Genomic DNA, 14,552 nt, shown 5'->3' with positions numbered 1-14,552 from the left:
GAGGCTCCACTTTTTCACACATGTAATTGGGTCTGGACTATGTTGGGCTCTGCTGTCCTTCAGGTATCCTGCTAATTAAAGGTGTTGGTAAACACAGACACTCTAAAGGATGGCTTTCTATACCTCAGTCATGAGCTGTGACTTTAGCATGGCTGTTTTGATCCAATTTAATGAGGCTCATTCACTGCTGCTGATGTAATCTCTTTGTGTAGTTAATAATGCATTTCTGAGACACAAGACAAAATTATTATTATATAGTTAGAATTCCTGTTCTTTGCTATGATTATATTTCTTCCTGAATCAGTTGTGGGCTTGTACTGTCCTAAAACAATGCACAAGGCACACTTAACCAACTAAACAGTATAAAAGAAACAATGTTTTTCCAAATATGAGGAGATATACAGTGCACACACTTGTTGGTATGGTGATTGTATGGCCAACAGAAACACACTAGTGTGTATTGTGGAGATGGCAAGTAAAATTTACCTCATCCAAAGGCCAACACCTAAGGCTAGGCCTTAAAACACAGTTTGGCAGCAGAAACTTGGTGAAAACAGCCTATTTTGCCTAGGCAGGTTTTCTTCAACTCCGGCAATATATGAAAAATTGCACAACTCACATTGTGAGTTGATTGATTTATTGATTTATGTAATATCATGTTGCCTTTATTGGAGTTTATTGGAGTTGTACATTATGCCCCAACATATTAGCAGGGAAGCAGGAGCAAACTAGATCGCTAAGAGCTTCTTAACAGGCTTCTCACTGGAGTCACCAACGCAAAATTACAAATAACAATTAATTTATCGATGTTATTGTAATGGTATGTACTCTTCCTTTATTATATTTTATTGTAGTCAATCAGAAATCCAAGAACAATTTAGAATATTTTGAGGGAAGACATTTCCATATACCCCTTTCATACATCTGTGTCAGAAGTTTAATTTACTTGACATTTCATCACTCGTTTTTATGGCCTGTCATGAGCACGAGTTTGGGTTGTGCGCCATGTTGGCATTAGTCTATTCTAGTGGATAATCTCCGATATTCATGTTTTAAAACAAAAATATGATATAACTATAGATGATGTTGGCACAGACATACACTTAACAGATAAAAGCCAATGGAATTCCCTTTTCTTCAGATCCTCACTGGAGGACATCATAGAGCCCTATCACGATTACATGAAACAGACCATGTGTATTGGACCGAAAATATGTGTGTATATGAAGGATAAACTAATAAGTTGGTCAAAATGGATGTCAGCACAGACTGATTTGTTGAAGTGACTCTAGAAAAGAATATACTGCTGTGAGAGGGAAGAGGCTAGGGGCCATGATGTAATCTATCATTAAAAGCACAAAAGTTGTAATGAATTACAAGGAAAATGACATTGCTCATTAAAAGCTGTAAAGAGAATGAACTGACTAGAGTCGGTTTAATATTTTTCGTCTTTGGTTTATTTTGTAAAGTGCTTTTGACCTTAAAGTAGGGAGATGCATATGTGTATGTGTATATATATATAAGTCATATAGGGAGATACGTATGTATATATGTCATATAGGGAGAAAGGGAGCAGCAGAAAAACAGAACTTTACACTGGGGGCAAAAATATTAGCCTTTACAAAAGAAATGCAGTGTAATTAAAATAAGATTTTCTTGTCCGCTGACATATTGGAATATGAATTCAGCAGTATGAATAAGAATAACCGTAGCGTATAACCATGCAGTAAATAGTCACCTTCTGTTCTTTTCTTATCCAATATTTCTGGTAATCTATGACTGTTAAATGGCCATAATCAAATTTCAGATCATAGGGAGTCCTTACACACTGACATTAGCACAAGGCAAGACACATAGCTGAGGGAACATGAATATATATGTAACAGCATACAGGCGGTTTTCAGCACTTTAAATGTAAATCACCAAGCCATTTCATTAATAGAACAATAAAACAAGTAAATACACCCTACTTAAAACATTTTTTAAGTAGGATTTGAAACCGTTTTCTAAACCAAGTATGGAAGAAGGCATATATAATGGGATTAAACATAGAGTTTAAGTAGGCGACCCACATTAAAATCTCATATAAAAGTGCAGGTATGGAGTGCCCTATGATTGGATCTATGATATTGCATATAAAAAAAGGAGTCCAGCAGCAGAGAAACACACCAATGATAATTCCAAGTGTCTTTGTGGCCTTAAAGTCCATTTTAGTCAGATTGTTTTTGTCCAATCTGACTTGCTTGTTGATCTCGTGGATGGTGTTTGCTTGTTTTATTGCGATGACAAAAATCTTAAGGTAAATGGTTGACATTATAGTCAATGGGATGAAATAGAACACAAAGAAATACGACACTCCTATTTCTTTTTCATGTAAGCCCGAGCATCCCCCTATGCAATCAACATCAACACTTTCAGCAGACGGGTCACTGTCACTAGGGGAAAATATCACTGCAAACCCAAAGATGGCAGAGAAAATCCAACTGACAGAGATCATAGTGAGCACCACACATGTTGTCATTTTGTTTTGGTACTGTAGGGGCTTAGTCACTGCACAGAAACGGTCAATGGATATACATGTGAGATGTAAAACTGAGGCATTGCAAAGGGTTATGTCAACACTGGCATGGAATTTACACAAGAAGTCACCAAAGTACCAGCATTTTTCCAAAGACTCAATCATGTTTGGAGGCATTACAACCATACCCAACAGCAGGTCAGCCACAGACATGGAGAAAACAAGGTAGTTGGTAGGAGTTTGCAACTGTTCAAAATTTAAAATAGTAATCATAACAAGAATATTTCCCCCCACTATGACAATGACTGTTGAGGTAAAAAAAAGGTATAGCGGTATACGAATGGATAAAGGGTAAGTTATCCGGGTGCAAGAGCCATTTAGTTCTTCATAGCAGAACTGCACACCCTGAGGCACAGAGATGTTCATTTTCATCAACCTGTTCTGAGAGAAAATTTGTTTTTTAATATTTCAGTTCAGCAGTATTTTGACAGTAAAGATGGACAGTTTTAAAAGCACATTCTGGAATGTAAGACAAATCATTTTGATTGGGGGAGGGAGAAACAATCTGAAAGGAATAGAAAAGTTATTTTTTTTTGAATGAACAACACAGAAATGAATGAACTAAAAATCCATCAATGATAATGAACAGTAATTCTTTTTTGATCATTACGCATCACATGCTTCATCTGTGATGTTTTTGGTAGAGAGAATATATATATATATATATTATACCTTACCTTTGAAAGCAGTGTGGAGGTTTGGAAGTGTGGGATTTCCCGTGCCAGGGCCCATATTTATATTCAAGCAATTCAAAACTCCATCCTCAAAACTCCATTTTAGACCAATCAAACAGCAGTATTTTCTGTCTGACTTTAGCTCCCCATTGACTAATATTCATGACATTAACTTAATACATTAAAACATTTTTTCCACATTTCCTAATGCTAGTGTTATGTATGGATCTTTAGTTCAAATTGTTTGTTAATGCCAGATTTAAGTATGACAAATTATGTAGAAGTAAACATAGGTATGGAATATTACTGACTAAAAAAAACAAATAAACTAAATATAAACATCATTAGGAAATAAACATAAAAACTAAATATAAACATAATTAGGAAATGGCAGTTCCTGAGCCAGGATTCTGCTGATTCTGCTTCACAGAGTCTAAACACTATCCACTTGGAAAAGCAGGAAGTATATAACTTGCATATAAGATTTTCATGTAAGAAGTATAAGATGACTGGGATGACTGACCCTGAATCCCCTGTTCCATATTAAGTAGTGCAGTATACTGTCAGTGTAAAAATAATCATTATGTATGTTTCAGTATACTGTCAGTGTAAACATAATCATTATATATGATTCAGTATATTGTCAGTGCAAAAATAGTCATAATCACTCCAGTTGCTAAAAAAAAAAGAAAACGTAGACCCAAGTTGGTTATAATTCTTTCTCACGTTTTCAAGTGAAAGTAACTAATAAGACATTCAGGGCCTCATTAACTAACAGGATTGCGCCCGTTTCAGGCGTAAAATAGCGGGTAAAAACCTAAAACCGTATTTACAAAGGTGGCGCACTTTAGATTACCACTGCTGGGAGGGTATAAGGGAAAGTGGGTGTTCGTCGCAAAGAGATGGGAGGAGATGCGTAAAGTGCGCCTAATTATGTATTAGTTACGAAACAAGAGGTGTTTCAGCATGACATACCAGCTGCTAAATGAAAACTATGTGCCTGCGAGAAATTTGAAAAATACGAACATCAGAAATGTTTTTTTTTTTTTCAAATGTTTATATTTGATATATCATTTAATATAGGCATGTACAAAATTGTCCTACCAGCTAGCTGTTCGGCCACGCTTTGCCCAGAATCGCTGCTTATTGTATGGTTTACTTTAAACCGTATTTTCACCCATAGTTCAAGCAAACCGAACGTCTGAAAATTTCAGTTGTCCCTGCCCTGTCCACGCTACAACTCCAGTTTTCAAATGTATCTGCCTAGGGCAGCATTTTTGAAAAGCATGGTTTTCAGTTTTGGAATGCGCCGTTTTAAAGTAATGGGTGTCGTGTATTCCTACCAGACTATTTAACGGATGCTATGGAGCAGTTAACCTGGCTAATAACTATCCTAGCTATCTCTAGCTTAGAGAACCATATTAACAGTTTGCAGTTGCCTGTGTGTGATTAACTCATGTTAATATGTGTGAATATGAACGTGAGAACATAAACGCTTTAATATGAAGCTGCACAGGCACCCTGAGGGGTAACCATAGCAACCCAGAAACTCAATGTTCGCTGAAAAGTTTAATTTCCCAAACTCAGCTCACCAATAAAAGACAGTCTTGAATTCAAAGTGATCACAACTTTTAATGTGGACGGAAGGGCTAAACAGAGAAATATTTATGAGTTTCTATATTTACCTGGGTTAGTTTGCTGTAACCTCGTGAACCAAAAGCTCTAATTCTAGCTATTTTAGCTCATCATCCATGGTGGAACACGCAGGCTCTTTCTTCCCTATTTTAGCGGAGCGCTAAATAACACTAATGGGCGGTGTTAGGCGCAGATGACGCAACGAGGGTTCTTGTTTGATAAATAGGATGCAAAATACCGTGCGCTATATGCGGTTTGGCAAAGGCGCTGATTGCGCTACGGTCGCAATGTTAGTAAATGAGGCCCTCAATGCCTAGCTGAGATGAACAGTTAGAAGGTTTAGTGTGAAATAGAATTAAAGACCAAATTAAGTGAAAGATTGAAATGCTTGTCAAGGATACAAATTGAGAAAATTGCTTACATAATAATCATTCGAGTCAGGAAACGTTTGCCAGCTTCTGAAATGAATAGGAATGTTAAAACATGTTGAGCAATGTTTGTAAGACAACATTAGCAATCAATAACTTCATTGAGTCAGTTTGTGGCAATTTGGTTAACAATAGTTCATTATTTCCCCTCATACCAAGGGTTACAATAGTAATGTTTGGTGGTATACCACTATAGTGGTCACTTTTGACATTTGACTATACATTTCTGTATCTCTGCGATTATTTTTGTTCTCCATGAAGCACAGACAACACTTTCTAGACAGTTACTGTACCAGTGACCCTGTATGTTGAAACATGTCCCGTCTGCTTTTAGGCCATGATGTTACGCAATCACCATTCTAGTAGTGACAGCAGTCAGGGCAGTCTGATGTGTATGTGCCTCCATCACTTCACTTTCATGTGTTCACTTTCTGACAACCTGCTGCGGTATTAGCCCCTTATCTGCGGTGGTATAGTTATACTGATTTATATCTCCTAGAGTTACTTCAAATAGGTGAATATCACTGTTACAAATTTCTACCTATTTGGTCTAGCCACCACCAGAGGGTGCACTTGTAGGGCTAATTCACAGCTGAATCACTTGTAGCTCTCAATCTGAAGGGAGCCAGAGAGGGATGGCTGTAAAGAATGCAGGGGCTAACTGCTGTGTGCTCAGACATGGTCACTGTTGAATCTGTATTGTGGACTATGTACTTTACTATCTTTGTAGTGGACTGTTTATTACTTTAGTTCTGACTTGATTTGAGGCTTGTGTTGGGCCTGTGGAAAGGGCTTTTTCTGAATGAATGTTGTATCTTCTAAGTGAGCTGCTTTCAGTTGTCTGTTTTCAAACACATCGCCAGTGAGACTGCTTTTTACTTTTTTGGTCTCAAACAGATCCTCCTCACATTCATTCCATGATACCATCACAGTTTCTGGCCAAGAAAATTGGGCTAACAGCATTGCTGCCGCCACCAGAATTTGTTGTTTAGAGTTGTAAAATGTAGTTCAATTCCTCAGTAATTCTACTCTATTGTTGCTATACATTGTTTCCTGTCATTAGACTATGAATTATGAGCAGGTCACAAAAGCTCAGTTACCGTATTTCAATACCTCCCCCTCTCAGTGACTATCTTTCTGTGCTTGCCTCACTTTACATGTTGCCAAAACGACTACAGTAAAGTATAACTTTGTCTTAGACTCTGCGTTCATTTGAATTGATGAACACATGCACAGCACATTTGTAGGAGAGAAATCAGGAAACAAACGTTGCTGTAGTGGGTGTTCATGGGACACCTTAGTTGGTCTGGAGCTGAACACAGCCCTTCTGATTTATTTACCAAAACACCGATTAAGGGCAATGAAAAATAGTTCTATTATAAGAGGAGGCACAGCAGCATAGAATTATGGTAAACCACAACAGGCCTACTGGCTTTTATGTAACTGTTCTTAAATCACTGCACACCAGTGCAGATTTCCTATTTGTATAAATACTCATATTAGTAATATTATTCCTAAATATTATTATTATTATTATTATTATTACTAGTATTAGTACTCATATTAGGCCTTTCTATGTGGAGTTTGCATGTTCTCCCCGTGTTCACAAGGGGTTTCCTCCACTAAGAACCCGCACAGAAAAACATGCAAAAGAACAGAACACATGTCCATCCCTGACCGAAGATGGACAGTTCACTTCACTTGGTCCCCGGGTGCTTACAAGCTGCCCACTGCTCCTGGGGGGTCCTGGAGGAAGGACGGTCCAGGATGGGAGAAAAGCAGAGAAAAAAATCACCGCGACCTCAGGCCTGCGTGTGCGTGTGTGTGTGTGTGTGTGTGTGTCCTGTGTCGCCTCCATATATGCACGTGTGTGTTACAGTGTGTCGTGTGTGCCATTAAAACCTGACAATTATTATAGTACATATCTATGAGTTGGTATGTGTTCAACTTTAGCATTATTACATATATTAATTGTAAAAAACGGCAGCCTATTTTTGTGTGCTATCACAATATGAAACCAAATCTGCAGCTTTCTGTGAATCACCTTAAGGCATCAACAGGCCTGGGGTTACTGATCAAGTGCTAAGGATAAACACAACCATGGTCTGTATTTTTCGGTTCTTGTTCTATATTCTATTTCTGGTCTTCAATAAATGGTGAGGCCTGGGGCTGTTAAAACATCTTATACACTGAAGGGGTTTACATATGGTGGCCATCCAGTTAGCCTATTAAAATGTTTTCCTGTCGTCCAAATGAGGACCCATGAAGTAAATGTTATCTCTCATAGTGTGGACTGACTTTTCAGCGTGGTGTAGTATTTTTCAGCAAATTTGCGATGATTTTATGTGTCACAAATTTGATTTAATTTCATGAAGCCATTAGAATGTCTTCTCAATGGTTTGTTTTATGCAGTTTATTTTTTCTATTTGGTTTTTAAAAGGGTTCATTTGCTATCCCTAAACCCTATGTCTAGAGAGGTGCTGTTGTAGTTGTTGTAATAACCACAACTGACCTATTGCATTACAGTACATTTCACAAATATGTTTAGTAAAAACAGTATTTTAATGTAATTGTATCCACAGTCTTTTAGAAACATATGTATAATATTCAACAACAATGTAATGTGTATCTCCTATTTATGTAAATAATTAAAAAGTACAAGTGAGTCATTTCACTCTGTAAACAAATTGGTTTTTGATGAGTCACTCTGAAATACTTTGCCGAGTACAATGATTCTGAATGCTTTCCTAAACCAGCTGTAAAACAACGCATACACAAGAGGATTACATGTTGAATTAAAATAACCAATCCACACAACCGTGTCAAACCAAAAAGGGGGAATGGAGTAACCAATAAGAGGATCGATGATGTTACAAATAAAAAACGGCAGCCAGAAAGACAGGAATACTCCCATGATGATTGCAAGCGTTTTGGTGGCCTTCCTCTCCATTTTACTCACAACTGCTTGTTTCCGACCTTGCATGTGTTTGTGGTGAATTGACCTTGCTTGTTGCTGTGCAATGAGATAGATTTTCAGGTAGATGCCAAGCATGATCACGCCAGGGATGTAAAAGGACATCAAAGATGAAACCGTGCTTGATGCAACACTTTGTAACAAAATACAGCCACCCATACAGCTGACGCTATAATAAAACTCCTCAATGCCCCAAATGTTGAGCTCTAGGAACACCATTCCAAAACCAACAACTGCAGATATACCCCAGCTTATAGAAATCACAATTGCTATGGCAGAGCCAGTGATCTTAGAGTTATACTGGAGAGGTTGTCCTATGGCATAGTATCGATCGATAGAAATCAGTGACAGATTCAGAATTGAGGCAGTACAACACATTACATCAGTACTGGTGTGAATTTTGCAGAACCACTCCCCAAAATACCAACATGATTCTATAGATCGCATCACACTAGGGGGCATCACAAAGCCACCCAGCAACAGGTCTGCCACAGCTAGAGACAGAATGAGGTAGTTTGTGGGTGTGTGGAGCTGTTTGAAATGAGCCACAGTGATGATGACAAGCAGGTTACCAACCACTGTTATCACCACTGATGTCCCAAAGAAAACATATAAAGGAACCCGAATAACATCTGGATAGGAGAATTTGGGGCAAGAGCCATTTAGTGATTCATGGCAAAGTGGAATGATCTCTTCCACACCAGCATGGCTGGTGCTCCTCAGGTCCATCTGCCAAGACTGTTTTCACCTACAAGAACAAAGTAAATGACACAAGCAGCTGCTATCAGAATAAGCTTAGACAATTTACAGCATCAAGCTATTTCCATGGTGCCTAAGCACACTATTTGTAACAAATAAATGGTCACATTGATTATTTAAAGTTTGTCTATGTGCTCACAAGCTATATCATAATGAGGACATTACTAAAAGACCACTAAGAGTGCACGGGCCCACCTTACCTCAGTCAAGCAACAGCCGGAAAAAGCAACGGGGGCTGGATGGTGCAGGTATTTATAATCATCTTAGACAAGGAAACACCCAGAACTATGCCCTGCTCCCTCCCAAACTCCAGCTCCATTGGGACACTTCAATGAAAAGAGATATAAATTAAAAGATATAAAAGTAAAATTAACAGCATGGTAGAATAGATGCATTGATTCAATAAAATGATAAAAGTTCACAATAAAAATGAAAATAATTTAAAATGAGTTGGGACAATGTTTTCCAAGCCTCTATCTTTGTTTCCCATTTACAGAGCCAGGGCTGTGTACGAACACAGGAGTGTCTTTGTAGAGCTAACATGGAATGGAGGACTGTGAGGAGCAATTACAGGGGGACTGCCCAGTGTTCCGAAAGCCCGATATTCCGAAATCTCAATATTCCCGATAAATTGTCCGAAATATCTTTACTCCAACAAAATTAAACCCTCTGTTCCGAAATGCCATTGTTCCGACCAGTGGTGCCGGATTCATGTCTGTGGTGGGGTGGCAAAAAGTGCGTGTGCAAGGTGAAGAATGCACAAGGCCAGCTCACTGGCGTGTTTGCTGCAGTTCGTGAGAGGACTTTTCATGTTTTACACTTAGGCCTATACAGGGATGCTGGAAGTGCAGGCTCACGAGTTTAATGACTGTTTAATGATATACCAAAATGTAGGCCTATGCATGCGCAGTGTTTTTTTTTCGGAGGGGGGGTTCAGGCATTGCATCCCTGGCATCCCCTAATCGCTAACGAGATGCTAGCAGCTAAAACTAGCGGAACCTCTTGAAATGTGCTTACTTTGACACTATGACAAACTAGTTAGTCAACAACTGTCCTAACACAGTCAAACATCAAGCAAGTTCAACACAAGACAAAGTAAAACGGCAAATAAGCTACTTACTAGTTCGGCAGACAGTAGAAACCGGGCGGCTTCAGGCAAACCTACAGAACGCAGTAATATGCCTACGGACCCTGGTATGGCAATGGCACGGAGGCGATTCTTCATATTAAAAGTCATTGTAGCGCCCCAATTTTTTTTAAGCTGTTATTTTAGGGTAAAACTGCTTATCCAACCCTAACCCTGAAGGACAATTACTACATAATGCCACTTTAAGTGGCAGCATTTTAACACAGCATTTAGTTTGAGCAGCTTTCACGCATATAACTTTTCCTAGGCAATATTTGTTAACTTTTAAATATAGGGTACCACTTGTGCGAAGGAATTCACCGGCAGATTGTCGCAGTACATTACGCAGATCTTGTCAAGCACTGACAGGTCTATTATTATTATTATTATTATTATTATTATTATTATTAACCTAGGCTATTTAGAATGATACATGTTTTTTGCTCTGAAAGTTGGCTATCATAAAAGTATTTTTTTATCATCGCGATACAAATGCCTTGTGTGTATAATAATATTCTGAATTAAAGTTCATGGTTGTGAAATAAATGCATTTATATGTTTATTATTGTGTAATCAATTCATTGGGATGTGCATGTGGGCTATAGTGGTTCACGTTGCTGTGCTCACAATTTCGGAACAGCGGGCTGACGGACTAATGAGTTTTGTGTTGTCGGGGTATAGGGCTACCATAACTTTAAGGTATCTGGACAAATTAGCATATTTTCGGAATACCGAGTTTTTGGAATACTGGGCTTTCGGACCATTGACATCGCACCCAATTACAGCACCTGCTATCTCTGTTTCAGTGCACAACACATGATAGCGGGCATGTAGCATGCACTGTAAGACTGGTCTGATGCTCTTAACTGTTTGGTCTTTCTTGTGTCTCATTTTGTCATATATCATAATTTTGAAAAATTTTGGCAACATAGGTCAAGGTTTCTGTCTATGCTACTAAACTCAGAACTGGTAGCAGGCTAAATCTAGCATAACCAGAACAACAAACCTAGCTATAACAATGTTGGGGGATTCTAACAGGCATACATAGCTGGCCTACCTTACCTTAGAGAAGTTGGATTCTAATGTCACACGTTTACAATTTTGTCTGAAATTGTCAAAATACTTTGTCAGTGAACACCATATCATAAACAGGGCCGGCCTTAGCACATTTGGCGCCCTAGGCAAGCTTCACTCCTGGCGTCCCCCCTAAATTCACACGTCACACGTCACTGGCTAGCTAGCGTTAGCTAACTAGCAAGATTACATACAATCCATTCGCTAAAGTTGACAATACTGTAACAAATCACGGAAGTGTGGAATATTTGTTATGGCTTTTTATTAAACACTAAACACAACACAATGTCAAAATGGCACGGGCTTTATGCCCTGGTACAAGTTATTACGAACAGACTGTGCTACCGTCACACACCTGTATAAACTCTGTCCCAACACAGAACAACGACATGTAATTAGAACGGTAAGGAACACTGTTAGGGAACATCGTTGAGCGCTAGTGCATCACATAGAGAACAGTTCTTCGCCCGCCGCACGGAATTATGGGGCGACTATGCCGGCACGTTACACAGCCCCCACTAAGACTGGTTGGTGTCCTCATCAACCCAAGTCCTTACAACAAAGTCCTTCAAATGTGCCGGCAATCTGTGCTGTCGAGGTGTGCGCCCTGTGGGCGCGACAGTCGGCACAGCAGCCAGCGCAGCCTTCGGAGCTGCCGATGGGGCTGGCACCAGTGTTGGCACGGGGCCCGCTGTTTCACAGTCTATCTCAGCTCCAGCCGGTGCCAACGGCCGGTACGGGGCCAGCCGGTCGCGATGGAGGGTCACAACCTTCCGCCGCCCTAACACCCGAACCCGGTACACCACATCAGACAGCCTTTCCAGTACAGTACACGGTCCTACCCACTGATTAGAAAGTTTAGGTGAAATACCTTTTTTCCTTTCAGGGCAGAATACCCACACCTTGTCACCGGCGTGGAACTCTTGCCCACAGCAGCGTGTTGTAAGCCCGCTTCTGTCGAACTCCGGCAGCGCACATTGCCTGCCTGGCCATTTCATGCACTTCTCGCATCCTCTCACACAACTGTGGTTGGAGCGGCGTCGTCCGGGTCTTCTTGATACCCAGCCGTTTGCAGACCCCTGGTCACTGTGGAGCTCTTTCGGTGCCCCGAAACGGCTGAACATCTCAGTCACTAATTTCCCTGCTGTTGTAGAGGCAGTCTGATCAGGTACCGCGTATGCCTCGGGCCACTTTGTGAAGTAATCCATGGCCACGATCACATAACGGTTTCCGAGGTCGGTGAGAGGAAATGGACCGAGCACGTCCACTGCTACCCACTCCATGGGTGCTCCCACTGCATACTGCTGTAGCGGGGCATGGGAACGTTGTGTCGGTCCTTTCTTGGCTGTGCAGGCGTCGCAGCAGTGAACAAAGAGCTGCACATCCCGTCGGCATCCAGGCCAGTAAAAACAACCTCGTAAGCGGTGAAGTGTTTTTGATATGCCAAAGTGGGCAGCCCCCACTGCACCGTGCACAAGCTCCAACACGCGGGCTCGTAAGCAAACTGGGACCACCAGCTGGAGGACATCATGACGCCTGTCAGGAGCCCGCCAGCGTCGGTGCAACAGCCCGTTGTGTGAGGCAAAGCAAGGCCACTGCGAGTACAAAGCCTTGGTCTCAGGGTAAAGTGCAGAGACGTCAGTCCATGGTGGGCGTTGCCCCGCACTTACCCATGACAACACTCTGGCGAGGACCGGGTCTTTGGATTGTGCTTCCTGCAGCTCCTCCGCTGCAAACGTGTCCCTCTGGCTGTCCCCCGGTGACGCAGCCTGCGCGGCTGAGCCTTTGGCCGTGACTCTGCAGACCTGCGTCGCGGCATCCACATCCCCTCCGTCGACCCGGCCGGGCTGGGGTGCGCTGCGGTGCGCTGATCTCTGCCGCCTCTCCGTCGACCGGGCTGGGCTGATGTGCGCTGCTGGGCTGATGTGTGCTGCTGGGCTGAGGTGTGCTGACGGGCTGGGGTGCGCTGATCTCTGCCGCCTCTCCGTCGACCGGGCTGGGCTGATGTGCGCTGCTGGGCTGATGTGTGCTGCTGGGCTGAGGTGTGCTGACGGGCTGGGGTGGGCTGATCTCTGCCGCCTCTCCGACGACCGGGCTGGGCTGATGTGTGCTGCTGGGCTGATGTGTGCTGCTCTCTGCCGCCTCTCCGTCGACCGGCCGGGCTGAGGTGCGCTGCTGGGCTGATGTGTGCTGCTGAATGGACCAACTTGGAGCCGACAGACCATGTGAGGCTCTGGCATGGCGGCAGCTGGACTCCTTGCCTCGGTGCGCTGACAGTAGCGACACTGCTCTGCTACACAGGGGCGCCTGGACAAGGCTCCTTGAAACTCAGCAGCCAGGTAAGTGAGGCGTGATCTGTTCTGAGTAGGAACCGCTTGCCGTACAGATAAGTACGGAAGTGGCGGGTGCCCAGCACCACTGCTAACAGTTCGCGTCGGGTGACACAGTAATTTCGCTCTGCCCGACTGAGTGAACGGCTGAAGTATGCTATTACCTGTTCCCCCTGTTCTCCATCCTGGGACAGGACCGCGCCGATCCCAACGTCACTGGCATCCGTATCCAGAACGAACGGTAGCTGGGGGTTGGGAAACGCCAGGACTGGGGCCTCGGACAGTGCTTTCCGAAGTTGGTGGAACGCGTCATTGCAGCTCTGTGTCCACAGAAACGGCTGGCCCTTGTGTGTCAGCTGGTGCATTGGGCTGGCAACCGTAGCGAAATCGTGGATAAACCGTTGATAATAAGATGCCAGACCCAGAAAACTCCTGAGTTCTGCCACATCACGAGGAGCAGGCCAGCTTTTCAACGTGTCCACTTTAGCTGGGTCAGTGGCCACTCCCGCTGCCCCCACGACATGGCCCAGAAACCCAGTCTGTCTCGTCAACAGGTTGCATTTCTTTGGGTGCAATTTCAATCCAGCCCCGCGGATAGCATTGAACACTTTCCCCAAACTCTCCAGAGCCCCTGAAAAGCTGGTTGCATGACATAAAAAGTCGTCCAGATACACTATGCAGCAACTACGTGGCATGCCCGCCAGAACTCTTTCCATGAAGCGTTCAAAAGTTGCGGGTCCATTACACAGTCCAAATGGTAGCACTTTGAATTGCCACAACCCCTGCCTGATAGTTAATGCAGTCTTTGGTCGGGCTTCAGGGACTAGTTCTATTTGCCAGTACCCGCTACGTAAATCCAGCGAACTAAACCAGCTGGAGCCAGAGATGCTATCAAGCGCATCATCAATACGGGGGAGGGGGTATGAGTCTTTTCTCATTACCTGATAGAGGCGCCTGTAGTCCACGAAGAACCG

At 42.5% G+C, this 14,552-nt stretch overlaps 2 protein-coding genes across 2 annotated transcripts; both read right to left on the bottom strand.

The window, feature by feature from the left end:
- Nucleotides 1-1,966: 1,966 nt before the first annotated feature.
- LOC105901104 (trace amine-associated receptor 1-like) lies at nucleotides 1,967-2,944 on the bottom strand. Its single transcript, XM_012828500.2, has one exon. The coding sequence runs from the start codon at nucleotides 2,942-2,944 to the stop codon at nucleotides 1,967-1,969; it is 978 nt and encodes a 325-aa protein (XP_012683954.2).
- A 5,042-nt stretch (nucleotides 2,945-7,986) lies between these two features.
- On the bottom strand, nucleotides 7,987-9,018 carry LOC105901114 (trace amine-associated receptor 1-like). The gene has a single exon (XM_012828511.2). It carries the CDS (start codon nucleotides 9,016-9,018, stop codon nucleotides 7,987-7,989), a length of 1,032 nt encoding a protein of 343 aa, XP_012683965.2.
- Between the last annotated feature and the right edge of the window lie 5,534 nt (nucleotides 9,019-14,552).

The sequence above is a fragment of the Clupea harengus genome, chromosome 15 (assembly GCF_900700415.2).
Source record: "Clupea harengus chromosome 15, Ch_v2.0.2, whole genome shotgun sequence".
Taxonomy (NCBI): Eukaryota; Metazoa; Chordata; class Actinopteri; order Clupeiformes; family Clupeidae; genus Clupea; species Clupea harengus.
Note: the sequence above shows the minus strand (reverse complement) of the source record. Positions and strands in the feature narration are given on the sequence as shown.

Excerpts from the sequence above, each read along its gene's own strand:
- LOC105901104 (XM_012828500.2), bottom strand. The coding sequence starts at position 2,944 with ATGAACATCTCTGTGCCTCAGGGTGTGCAGTTCTGCTATGAAGAACTA.
- LOC105901114 (XM_012828511.2), bottom strand. The coding sequence starts at position 9,018 with ATGGACCTGAGGAGCACCAGCCATGCTGGTGTGGAAGAGATCATTCCA.